We start from the raw sequence: 11,928 nt of genomic DNA, 5'->3' as shown, positions 1-11,928 counted from the left end.
CTAAGTGCTAAATCCTGAGGAGTCCTGATCCAAATACACATGTTGTAGAAGTGTTCACTGCATTCGCAGTTAGAGATTGAAGAATTGCTAACCAAAGTTCTTCGAGGTTGAAAGAAAAGACATTTTGCTCGTCTTTTTTTCCTGAAATGTTTAAATGCCATTTGCAGCCAGGAGAGGCGAAGCATCTTAAACTGACAAACTGTTGTCATTCTGCATGTCCGACGCTGCACTGCGATTCCACTACATGGTTCTAAAAGTTGTGCACATTTGGACATTGAACGTACAAACAGAAACCTTCAGAACAAAAAAACTTTTGAATACATTTTCAGACAGAAAAGAAAGTTTACAAATCTTCCAGCCTCCTCATAGGTGTCCACTAAAGCTTCATTCTTGGACAAATCTTCTTTACACAATTTATAATCGTTATGTCCAGGTGTCTGCAGAATATATGCAGATGACTCAGTGATTGATTCATTTACCAAAAAAAGAAACAGTCTCTTTAATTCTGTCTTCTCTGAATTCAGTAAGGCTTTGGAATCATTTTTCCATGGTGGAATCATAAAAACTGGTGTAATAAAGTTACGTTACAGCCCAGCGTCTAATATCCTAGTATCTTGACTATCCGGAGGCTAAGTTCAACCTCTATCAGACATTTTCATGGCAGTCTGAATGACTGATCTGTCACATACAAAATAATCCAATCTGTGTTTTCAAATAATCTGCAGTCAGAACGGTCGTGTTGCATTTTAATCTAACTTTTATGTCATTGACGTGAGACATGCATCAAAATTCTGCACCAGAAGAAGAAAACCTCTGTAAATCTGGACGTAAACAATGGCTGTAAATGAAACTTGTGAAAGTGATCTGTGTCAGTGAAGCTCATCACATCACAGTCCCTCCACTCTGGGTCCAACTTCGCATCCAGACAGACGTCTCTACAGTCGCTGCAGTCAATGCTGTGCAAAAGGCCACTGCTGGTAGTCGTGGTTACATGTTTTCTTAGGTTTCTCCATCTAATTGATCTAGTGACTATTGGCTAACATTGCTGAACAACTTTAAAATCCATCCACAGATGGCAGCATTCGTTATTACTTACATATGTTAGGTTCTTATTTCATTTACACAAAGTCTGATTGCAGTCACATTTAATTAATTTAGTGAGAATGACTAGGCAAAAAAACAAAAACAAAAAAGGATTTCAGCAAAAAGTTGTAATTGACCTGCTGTGTGAGTGGAGCCCACATGAATTTCTACATGTTGTTCTGAACTCCACATTCTTAGAAAAATGAACAGATTACTCACAATAGTTGACCTGTTGCATCTACATCTACATTCACAGGGTGTAAATGTGTTCATTAACCAAATTTATTTTTTATAATTTAATAAGTTAGGTCACTTCAGTTCTGAGTCTGAATGTGAATAATTTAATCATAATAATGAATATTTCATGATCAATTTTCTCTGAAATTCAGACATATGTCTGAATTTCAGAGAAAATTGATCATGAAATATTTGAATGCTGAATATTAACTTTGCCTGTAATAAATAAACCTGGCAATGCTTCACCTTTATACTGTTGATTATGTAACAATAAATGAGTTGTGGAGCGGTTAATTGGTAAGCAACAATAAACAGGACCTTGGAGATTGAAATACATCTGCCACAGCCTGTAGTTATCTTTATTGTATTTTATTTTATACAAAGGTAATAACCAACATGGATGGCTGCTGGCATTCTGGAAAAAAAAAAAAAAGATTTAAAGAGGGCAATGGGCGGGTGGAGATGGTCAGAGAGGAAGAGCACAAAGGTCAGAGTTAATACATCAACTCAGAGCCACTTTTTCCTTTTACTGCATTCTGTTGTTTCAGTGATTGTGTGGACAGAAAGAGATATGGGTCTTCAACAAAAACAGTGGAAAGAATCTGCTGTTCTGTGTGTTATAGTTCGTGTGACAGTTTTTTAATTTTATTTTTCATGTCAGTGTTCAGCAAATGGTAACAATTGAGTAACAATACGTTGTTTGTCCATATGCTGTCAACTTACTAAATGTATAACATGTGTTGTTTTAGGTCACAACTCTCTTTAAAATGTCAGATGCAGGAGAAAAGATTGGTTTCCAGCAGCCTCCAAAACCACCGATTCGTTAAGCACTGCCATAACGGAGCGGGAATGTCCGTGACCTTTCAGAACGCCGTAAAGAAAAGCCTTAAAGATTCACTGGAGCTGTAGGCGAGAGAGTGTAGCGCAGAGATAAAAGCTTTTTCTAAAAATATAATCTCCTCTGCTTTTGTCAGTCACATTATTGATCCCAGAGGAAAGATGTGGTGCTGTGACTGTCAGTATACAGGGACAGGCTCGTGAATTGTTGTCGAGGTTGGTGTAATGGAGGATTTTGGAGAAGGAAAAAAAAAATCAATGGAAGTGATGTCCGAAGCTCAAGTAAAGACCGTAGATAGAAACTGCAGGGCAATTTCTAACACTTCCATGGGCCTCAGTAATTGTATCAGGGATACAAATGGCTCCATAAGTAGCTCACTCTTTGTTCTCTCTGACCTTCACAACTTTGAGTTCTTTGCACATTTATCTCAAAAAATGATAATCATTAAAAAGTTGATTTTAGTAATTATAGTTATATAATTAGTTATATAGATTCATCACACTGTGATATAAACAGACTGTTTTGTAAAGCCACTAAGTGTTTTACACTAAAATCTGAAACCTATTGACAACACTCCATAGGTTCTCTGTAGCGTTTAGCTCAAGCCAGTTTGCCAACCAGTAACCGCACAGCGATGCGTGGTCATTACAGCAGGTCCTGATGATTCAGGTCCTAAGTCCTGCTGGAAAATGGGATCAGAATCTTTCACATCATCCCACAAACTCATGAAAGGCTACAGTTAGCACTGCTGCAGTCTGAACAACCAGATGACTCAACAGTGACAGTTTGTGGCTTTCCCTGCTTGTTGAGGCTGTCAGTGATCCTCATGATTCTGTAGACCATAACATTTCAGCATAGAGCTAGACTTTTTCTAGCTCCACTTTATTTAAATGCATCTGTTTGTAAAATGACATTATCTTTGTCTTTATTTTAAATCTTTACGAGCATTGAGTAACATTTTGTCTGACATGCTCGTTAGACCTTTAAAGTCCAATGCACTTGGGAGCTCTCTGAGATACACAAATCAGTAATTTGTTCGAAGTTTAACCACAGTGTTCAACTCAGTAACAGCCTCATATGGGAAGATAACATGCTAAAGTCTACTGAAAAAGAATAAACTGATGTTTTAAAGTGGGTACAGTTCAAACGATCCAAATGTACCAAATCTCTTCCTGTGATGTCATACTGTTTTTCCTTTTTGCATCACCCTTATCATTAAGGGTGACGTTATCATTGCTTATAGTCATTGCACTGTCAAAACTGGGTGTTTAGACAAAGAGGAGTGTTGAAGGTGTGTGAGTACATAAAGAATAAAACAGGAACACCTGACAGAAACATTTATTTCAATTGAAGTTCTGGGTGATGAGGCGGTAATGTTGCAGAAAGATAAGATACACATTATTGATCCCAGAAATGGAACATTAACAGATCGGGAACATAAAATGAGTCCTTCAAGTCCTTTCTCTAACTATAAATGGAGAGTTTTAATCAGTCCTGATTGGTGAATACAGTCAGCTTTCTAGCTCAGAAAGGTTTTCAATACAGAAGGTTTTTAGTATTTTTTTGTTTTAGGGGTTTTTAACATTAATTTGTTAAATGCTACGTTGTCATTTTCAGTGCCGTACAGTTGCTGCCAGAATGTAATTACTTGTATGATGATGATGATGAACTGTTACCCAAGCTCAATGTTGTGGCACAAAGTAGATGAAGTGACACATTTTTGATATAACGATCCCTGCCTACTTTCAAGGCAGCACTCTGTTCACAGCAAACACAACCAGGCAAAAACACAGGATACAAAACGGACAGGCCAGCCGTGACTGTATCGTTTATGAGCAGGATCTTGAGGACACGTATTTGAAAGACTGTGTCTGGTTTGGGAACCTTCAGGTTTCGTCTATGCTTATTGCTGATGATGTATTGGCCTTTCCAGACCACAACCTTCATCATGTTCTAGGGTGTTTTTGAAGCCTAAATTTGAAGAAGCCGAGATGAAAGTCAGTTCATCCTGATCTGAGGCAATAGGTTTCAATGACACTGCTAGCAATCAGTGTTTGCTTGATGCAGAGGAGTGGATGTGTCTTTTATACAAGTAATAGTCATGTTATTGGAATGCCTACCGAGACCGATTCCAGGCACATCCCACTGGAAGGATAACCTGGGGCAGATTGAGAACATGTTTGATGGGGGACTTTATATTACTTCTGACATGGAAACGGGTTTGAATCCCCCAGAATGAGCTTAGATCATCAGGGGGTTTCCCTCCTCAAAGTCACCCCCTGTGAACTGATCTTGAAGTTAGCGGAAGGTGATGGCTGTATGGATGTTGTTCAGGCTTTAATGTTTTCTAAATGGGAGGATGGAAGGGGGGGTCCACATTTTGCTCTAATGCATTCACAGAAATTAACACTCACTTCTAACGCTTCTTGTCTTAAGGTACTTGCAAGTCTTGAAGAACAAGCATTTGTTGAGGCCTGGGGGGGGAAGGCCAAGAACATCTTCTCTCAGGATACCCTGAACAATCTTACTACAGCTGACAAGAAGCTGATTGAAAAGATCAAGTCACTGGGAGCTGCCAACCTTCCACAGGCTGAACGAGAGGAGGTCTAGTACTTTTCATGTATCAAATGTTTACATACGATGCAAAAATGCAAAGATTTACTTGATTCACAGAACCTGCTCATTTATCTTTTATTTTGCTTTTAGTATAACACCATCCTGAGCACCATGGACAGCATTTATTCAACAGCTAAGGTGTACCCACAGCCAGACATAAGCTGGAGCCTGGAACCTGGTATGTAAAACAGTCTTTAGTTTTTAAGGGGCAAGATCCATGAGTGAACTCTGCATGGGGGAAATGTACTCAAAACAGTTGTAAGTGCTTGAGATTTTATCAGCTTTTAGAAGTAACAGGATGGGTATAATTTCTGAAGAATTCTAGAGGAAGTCTTGAAGATTTCTCGAGAGTGCTATGTGAAACACTAACGAATCTTCATGGCATGGAAGGTGCAGGCATTCATTGAGAACAATGGTCTTTTGTGTTTGTCAGCTACAACTACTTAAAGCGTTTGCTAGAAAATGCTCTCCAGCACGTACAGGGAGAGTGAAAAACACAATCACCTTAGAGAATTGCTCATAAACTGAAATGAGCTCATTACGTCCATAATGTTGAGTAGTTTATCTTTTATAGAAGCTATCCACAGTGCAGATGAGGTCGAAGTTCATGTGCGTAAACCACACATGAACTTCGACCCTTTTTTTCTCCACCATTTGACCTTGTGTATAGAAGAGATGCTTGAACGTCTATGAAAAACCCGACACTGTTAAAATCAACTTAATCTCCCTGATAAATAGCATGTGATCCTCTTGGGGAGCAGGAAATAATCAAGCAGCAATGCATCAAGATGATTACAGGGAATTTAGCATACTTTCCCTTTGCGTTGCATGATTGATTGATGTTACCTTTCCTGTGTCTGTCTAACTAAAGGGAAATTGTCATTTGTCTTGAAGAACTCACAGAAATTCTGGCCAACTCCAGGAGTTATAAGAAGTTACTGTTTGCTTGGGAAGGCTGGCACAATGCATCAGGTGTGCCTCTTAAGGAGCATTATCCCAGGTTTGTGGAGCTCAGCAACAAAGCCTCAAAGCTCGATGGTAAGAACTTTAATTTGGCTCAGAATGAAAAGGCAAAAGATGTAGGTATAAATGCTACACACCAAAACTTGTGAAAACTGAATTTGTTCAAAGGCTTTGATGACACTGGGGCTGATTGGCGCTCTTGGTATGAGACGGAAACCTTTCAGGAGGATTTAGAAAATCTCTACAAGACAATTGAACCGCTCTACCTGAACCTGCATGCCTTCGTGCGACGCAAGCTCTACAACTTCTATGGACCCAAATATATCAACCTAAAGGGACCCATCCCTGCACACCTGTTGGGTAAGATGCACACAGCTACCACGATGAAAGCACACGCTCACCATTTGCATTTTTCTTTCATACAAAAAGTTGAAAAGGTCGGCTTTGCTTAGTTCCACTATAAACTTCATTTATAGTTTATAAATGAAGTTTATGAACTTCATTTATAAATGAAGTTTATAAACTTCATTTATAAATGAAGTTTATAAACTTCATTTATAAATTTCTGTGATTTCTGTGATTGCAGAAACTACGTTCTTACCAGTCAAATGATCCATTTTGTCCCCGATAAACATCTCCCTTAATATCAGACAGCTGTAGCCCAGTAACATGATATAGACCTTTTATGGTCAGAGAGCTCTCTACTAATACGCACTGAAGAGAATGCCTTAACGTAGGATCTCGCACAGTGAGTCAGAATGGCTTTTTAAGTATGTTTCCATCCTGCCACACAGGAAATATGTGGGCCCAGACATGGAATAACATTTATGATATGATGATCCCATTTCCTGACAAACCCAACCTGGATGTGACCAGTGAGATGGTCAATCAGGTATGTGTGAAAGATGGACTTTATGCTATTGTTATGGCCTGCAAAGATAAACAATGAACTAACTGTTGAATGGCATTGGTCTTTTCAGGGCTACAATGCTACACACATGTTCCGTGTAGCTGAGGAGTTCTTCACCTCTCTGGGTCTAAAGGAGATGCCTCCAGAGTTCTGGGAAGGGTCGATGCTTGTTAAGCCTGAAGGTCGGGAGGTTGTGTGCCATGCATCTGCCTGGGACTTTTACAACCGCAGAGACTTCAGGTAAAATAACTAACCTGTATTACCTCTGCATCTGCTTTAGAAAACACAAACTATAGACATATTGCATGTTGTTGTTTACATCCATAACGCTGGAGGGTAAAAAGGCGATTCTTTTACTTGCCATCCATAGCTGCACAGCCATAGTAGAACAAATTTGTTACCAAAATGAAACCTGGAAATGAAGGTATTAATTTTGTGCAGTGTACCACATCAAAAGCATAATAGCGCAAAAAACAAACAAACAACAAAACGTCATGTTGCAGAGTGTCTATAGTTGTTAGCAGCAACAGTGGCAAATTAGGTAGTGGATTGCTGGTTGAAGCCCTGTCTGTCTGCCTCTATATTTGTATCCTTGGGTAAGACACTTCACAACCTTGGCTATTGGTGGCAAACAGAGAGTCTGGTGGCACCAGTGGATGGCAGCCTCTCTTTGGTCAGTCTGTGATTTGGTAGCATGTAGAAGTATAATGACTGACTGAATGTAGTGTAAAGCGCTCTGGAGTCATTTTGGACTAGACAAGTGCTATACATGTATAGACTAAATACCATTTACAAGTCAATCTGTACATTACTGTTTGTGTTTCATCCTGTTCAGGATTAAGCAGTGCACCACAGTGACCATGGAACAGCTCTTCACTGTGCACCATGAGATGGGCCACATCCAGTATTACCTGCAGTACAAGGATCAGCCTGTAGGCTACCGCCGTGGAGCCAACCCTGGTTTCCATGAAGCTATCGGTGACGTTATGTCCCTGTCAGTTTCAACACCCAAGCACCTTCACGAGATCAACCTTCTAGAGTCTGTGGCCACTGACACAGGTAACAATCATTGAATGGCCTCCAGTTAAAAGAGATGCAAACTTAGAGTACTGTCATTAAAAAATAGAAATGAAGACTTAAATACATTGAAGAGGAATCTTGGATTTTTGAATTCTAGAAACTGATCTGAACTTCCTGTTGAAGACTGCTCTGGAGAAGATAGCCTTCCTTCCCTTTGGCTACCTCATTGACCTCTGGAGATGGGGCGTGTTTAGTGGAAGCATTCCTCCAGAGAAGTACAACTCGGAATGGTGGTACCTCAGGTGGGACTAAATCCAAGAACAACTCTTAATCAAAATCTACTTAGTCATGTTTGATAAATGCAACATAAAGGGGAAGAATAAAAACAAACAACTGTGTGAGAAAACATTTGAAAAACTATTTCTCATTTTGAGTCAGTGTCTCATTAACTCTTCCTTTCACAGAACAAAGTACCAAGGAATTTGCCCACCTACCAGCCGCACAGAGGAGCACTTTGATCCCGGAGCAAAGTATCATATTCCTGGAAACACGCCATACATCAGGTAGACCTCTTCCAGCATTTACAATTTCACGACAACACAACACAACACAACACACAATCAGTGTTTAGAGGGAAAGAAAACTTTAAATTGAGAATGTATGCAGTACTCAGAAAATAGTGTTATTATATGTTCTATATTCAATCTTAGTGAGCATCAGTTTTTTTTTAGTTTTTTTTTTTAGTCTCTAGTAGTGCAAAGTGGGTAGAGATTCAGTCCATTGACCAACAGCTGCATTTAGTGAAAAGTGGTTCGACAAAGTAGTCACTGATTTGAATACAAATTCAGACAAACGTCCACTTGTGGCTTTGTGGGTAGAATAGTCGTTTTGTGATCGGAAGGTTGTAGGTTTGATTCCACCTTCCTCCTACCACATGTCAATGCCCCCCTGGGCAAGGCACTTACCCCCAAATTGCCTACTGATTTGCATATCAGTGTGTGAATGTGACTCTAGTGTAAAGCACTTTGAGTGGTCAAAATGACTGGTAAAGTGCAACATAAGTTCAGTCCATGCTGTTTTTGGTTCTGTTTTATATGCGATTCGCTTTGTTCTGTCACATAAAAAATCTCAATAAATACAGTGAAGTTTTGGCTGTAATTAGACAATGTGAAGAGACACTGAAACTGTGTGAATTAGTGATGAGACTTCAGGCTCTTTGAAGGGAACCAAATTTGTTCAAAGAGCCGTTCAAATTATCCATTTTTATAAGATCAAGCCATCTTATCTGCAACAGTTTTATTTTAAATGTTTTGTGGTAAAATTTATGAAAAAAGTTGAATCATACATATTAAGTAGATTACCGCAGCAGGTTCTTACAGAAAATATGATGTATATATTTTTATACAATTTGAGCATATAAATGTCAAGTACACATGCAATTTTTTTTAAGTATGAGTTGTGTGAATTAATAACATTTTAGTGCTATTTTTAATATTGACACAAAATAAAAGGAAAATAAAAAAAACAGAGGTGAAAAAGTCAATTTAAATTTCTATGGCAGAAACAAAAATCCTCTTCTGCCCTATTAAATATAACAATGAAGACAATGCACCAACAGTAAACAGCACTTAGCTATCAACATTAAGTAAAGCGAAACAAGAAGTAGCGTCCAACAGTGAGAATCAACTCTTTGCTCGCATGTCCAGCCCTTTCTTCTATATTTATTCTCCCATTAAATATATTTAAGTTTTTTAAATTAAATACTACTACAAGAGCTACTGCATTGTGAGCAGAGCATTGTAAACAAGCAAAGTTGTAAAAGAGTTATTTCCTTCAAGGGTAAAGAGGCGGTCAAAAGAATCGTTCATGAACGTCACATCACTAGTGTGAACACTTTCACCCAGTTCTTCTCTACATGTGAAGAAACTGGTTCCAGTTCCACTCAGTACGCAAGAATGAGTGGAAATGATCCCATTGTCTGCCGCTTTGTTTTGCTGCCTTGAACCAACAACAAAGGAAGCCTGTTGCAGAAGCCAAGGTCATTGAAGAGTTCATGTTCTGGCTTGTTTTAGGAAACGGGGGACATACAGGCACTTGAGAAACATATGGAACAAAGTGAATCCTTCTAATGAATGTGGTTTCCTGTGTCTCGCAGGTACTTTGTCAGCTTCATCCTCCAGTTCCAGTTTCATGAGAAACTCTGTGAGGCAGCCAAGCACACTGGACCTCTACACACCTGCGACATCTACCGTTCCGCAGAGGCTGGAGAGATTCTACGGTAGGAACGACATCTTTATCTCACAGCATCAGTAATGCACAGTTTTGAGAAAGTAAATGTAACCCAATCTGTGCGAGATGAGTCCTCACTGTTCCCTGGACTCTGCGTTGTGTGTTCTTAAGGGTTTTGTCGGAAGGAAACGAGACAGGATCTGACACAGACGGCGGTTGAAATCGTGGTTGGGACCGTTTATTCGGACCACCCGACAGCGCAGCGGCTTCGCCTTTAGTATTCAGAGCAAATACTGCGTGTCAACATGTTTCATTAACGCAGTTATTTTTTTTGATTTACAGATACAGCATATATACAAAAAAAGAAGAAAAAGACAAAATGATACAAAACTAACTACTTGAACATTAAAAGTAACATTTGGCTACACTGAGGAGCTGGCGGTCAATATTGCCTACCTTTAGAATTCAGAGCAAATACTGATCGTTGTACTGCCGGCACACAGTAACGAACGCCAAGTATGGCGTTCTTCAAAGGACACACTTTACAAAGTTCCACAATCCAAAGAGCAGATCCAACACCTTGGTAACATGTGCCGACACATTCAAGCACTGTCCTACATAAACATGCTCTACATTTTCTCCCTTCAACAGAAAAGTTCTTGAAGCAGGTTCCTCTAAGCCCTGGCCTGAAGTCCTCCAAGAAGCTATAGGCACAAATAAGATGAATGCCACCTCCTTGATGAGATACTTTGAGCCCATAATCAAGTGGCTGGAACAGCAAAATGTGGATGAGACCCTGGGATGGCCTGAATTCAACTGGGTCCCACCCATCCCTGAAGGCTACCCTGAAGATATCGGTAATGCTGAAGTGCAATGACATTAAAAGCCCCATAGAGTATTTAGTGTCTCAACCGACTGTGATTCTTCTCTTAACAGACAAGAATACAGACGAGCTTGATGCAAAGAAGTTTCTGGATGAATATAACAGCACAGTTGAAATAGTGTGGAATGCCTACACTGAGGCCAACTGGAAGTACAACACAGACATCACTGAAGCTAATAACCAGGAAGTGGTGAGGGCAACAGAATGTCACTTCAGCTGCTGTACTGCCGCTGTCATCTTTAGTGCATGTGAACACCGATCACCGGGTTAAAAAAAAATTTTTTTTTGGAATTCGTCTAAGTTTTTTCAACTGAATTAGGACTATTTTGCACCGCTGAATTAAAAGATAACATCCATTTTTCTCAATCAGGTCAAGTTTTTATACTAATTTTATTCATTTAATTTTGTGACAATATCAGTTCATTTCTGTTAATATTTCTCATCCAAAAAAAGGTTTTAGGAGAAAAAAAATGTTTTCTAACAGAGTGTATTAATTAAATGTTACAAACTCTGGGGCATCCTCTGGCAGTAATCCATCTTATTCTTCAGTCTTAATGACCAAGTGTTTGTTGTTCTCCAGCTTAAGAAGGACCTGGAGATGGCGGCTCACACCCTGGAGTACGGCCGGAAGGCTCGCCAGTACGACACCTCCGACTTCCAGGACCCCTCGGTCAAACGCATCATCAAAAAACTCAGTGACCTTGAGAAGGCAGCGCTGCCTACTGAAGAACTGGAAGAGGTGGGAACGGAATGAATTCATCTTACCAATATATAATATAATCCTGGATATGCACCTAACGCTCTTGTAAAGTATCTGAAGACAGGACAGATTTACAGATTTGTTTCATTTCAGCTCCCCAAGCTGCCAAGACAAACACAGAGCTTATTTTACTGCTGGTTTTCCTACAAACATGACATTCATACTCGTACCTGTTTTCTACTAACAAGAACAATTTCAATTTATATATATATATATATAAATAAAAAAAATTCCCTTCTCACCCTCTGCGGGTGGTCTCTTTCATCCTCTGAGCTCGGGTCCTCTACCAGAGGCCTGGGAGCTTGAGGGTTCTGCGCAGTATCTTGGCTGTGCCTAGAACTGCACATTTCTGGACTGAGATGCCATATATATATATATATATATATATA

At 39.5% G+C, this 11,928-nt stretch overlaps 1 protein-coding gene across 3 annotated transcripts in view; it reads left to right on the top strand.

Annotated features, from left to right (window-relative positions):
• Nucleotides 1–11,928, top strand: part of LOC103143124 (angiotensin-converting enzyme) — a 23,489-nt gene that overhangs the window by 1,744 nt on the left and 9,817 nt on the right. For 2 of the 3 annotated variants that reach the window (XM_016675167.1, XM_007559541.2), the window contains exons 2-14: nt 4,595–4,762; nt 4,865–4,952; nt 5,669–5,812; nt 5,906–6,097; nt 6,532–6,629; nt 6,718–6,887; nt 7,483–7,706; nt 7,825–7,969; nt 8,132–8,230; nt 9,823–9,945; nt 10,548–10,753; nt 10,833–10,969; nt 11,360–11,518. In XM_016675167.1, the coding sequence (XP_016530653.1) occupies nt 4,595–4,762; nt 4,865–4,952; nt 5,669–5,812; nt 5,906–6,097; nt 6,532–6,629; nt 6,718–6,887; nt 7,483–7,706; nt 7,825–7,969; nt 8,132–8,230; nt 9,823–9,945; nt 10,548–10,753; nt 10,833–10,969; nt 11,360–11,518 (1,953 nt within the window). The remainder of the gene's footprint in view (nt 1–4,594; nt 4,763–4,864; nt 4,953–5,668; nt 5,813–5,905; nt 6,098–6,531; nt 6,630–6,717; nt 6,888–7,482; nt 7,707–7,824; nt 7,970–8,131; nt 8,231–9,822; nt 9,946–10,547; nt 10,754–10,832; nt 10,970–11,359; nt 11,519–11,928) is intronic. The other variant, XM_016675169.1, reaches the window with a different exon arrangement.

This window comes from Poecilia formosa, unplaced genomic scaffold, assembly GCF_000485575.1.
Source record: "Poecilia formosa unplaced genomic scaffold, Poecilia_formosa-5.1.2 Scaffold4, whole genome shotgun sequence".
Taxonomy (NCBI): Eukaryota; Metazoa; Chordata; class Actinopteri; order Cyprinodontiformes; family Poeciliidae; genus Poecilia; species Poecilia formosa.
The sequence above is the reverse complement of the archived record's forward strand: the minus strand, read 5'-3'. Positions and strand labels throughout refer to the sequence as shown.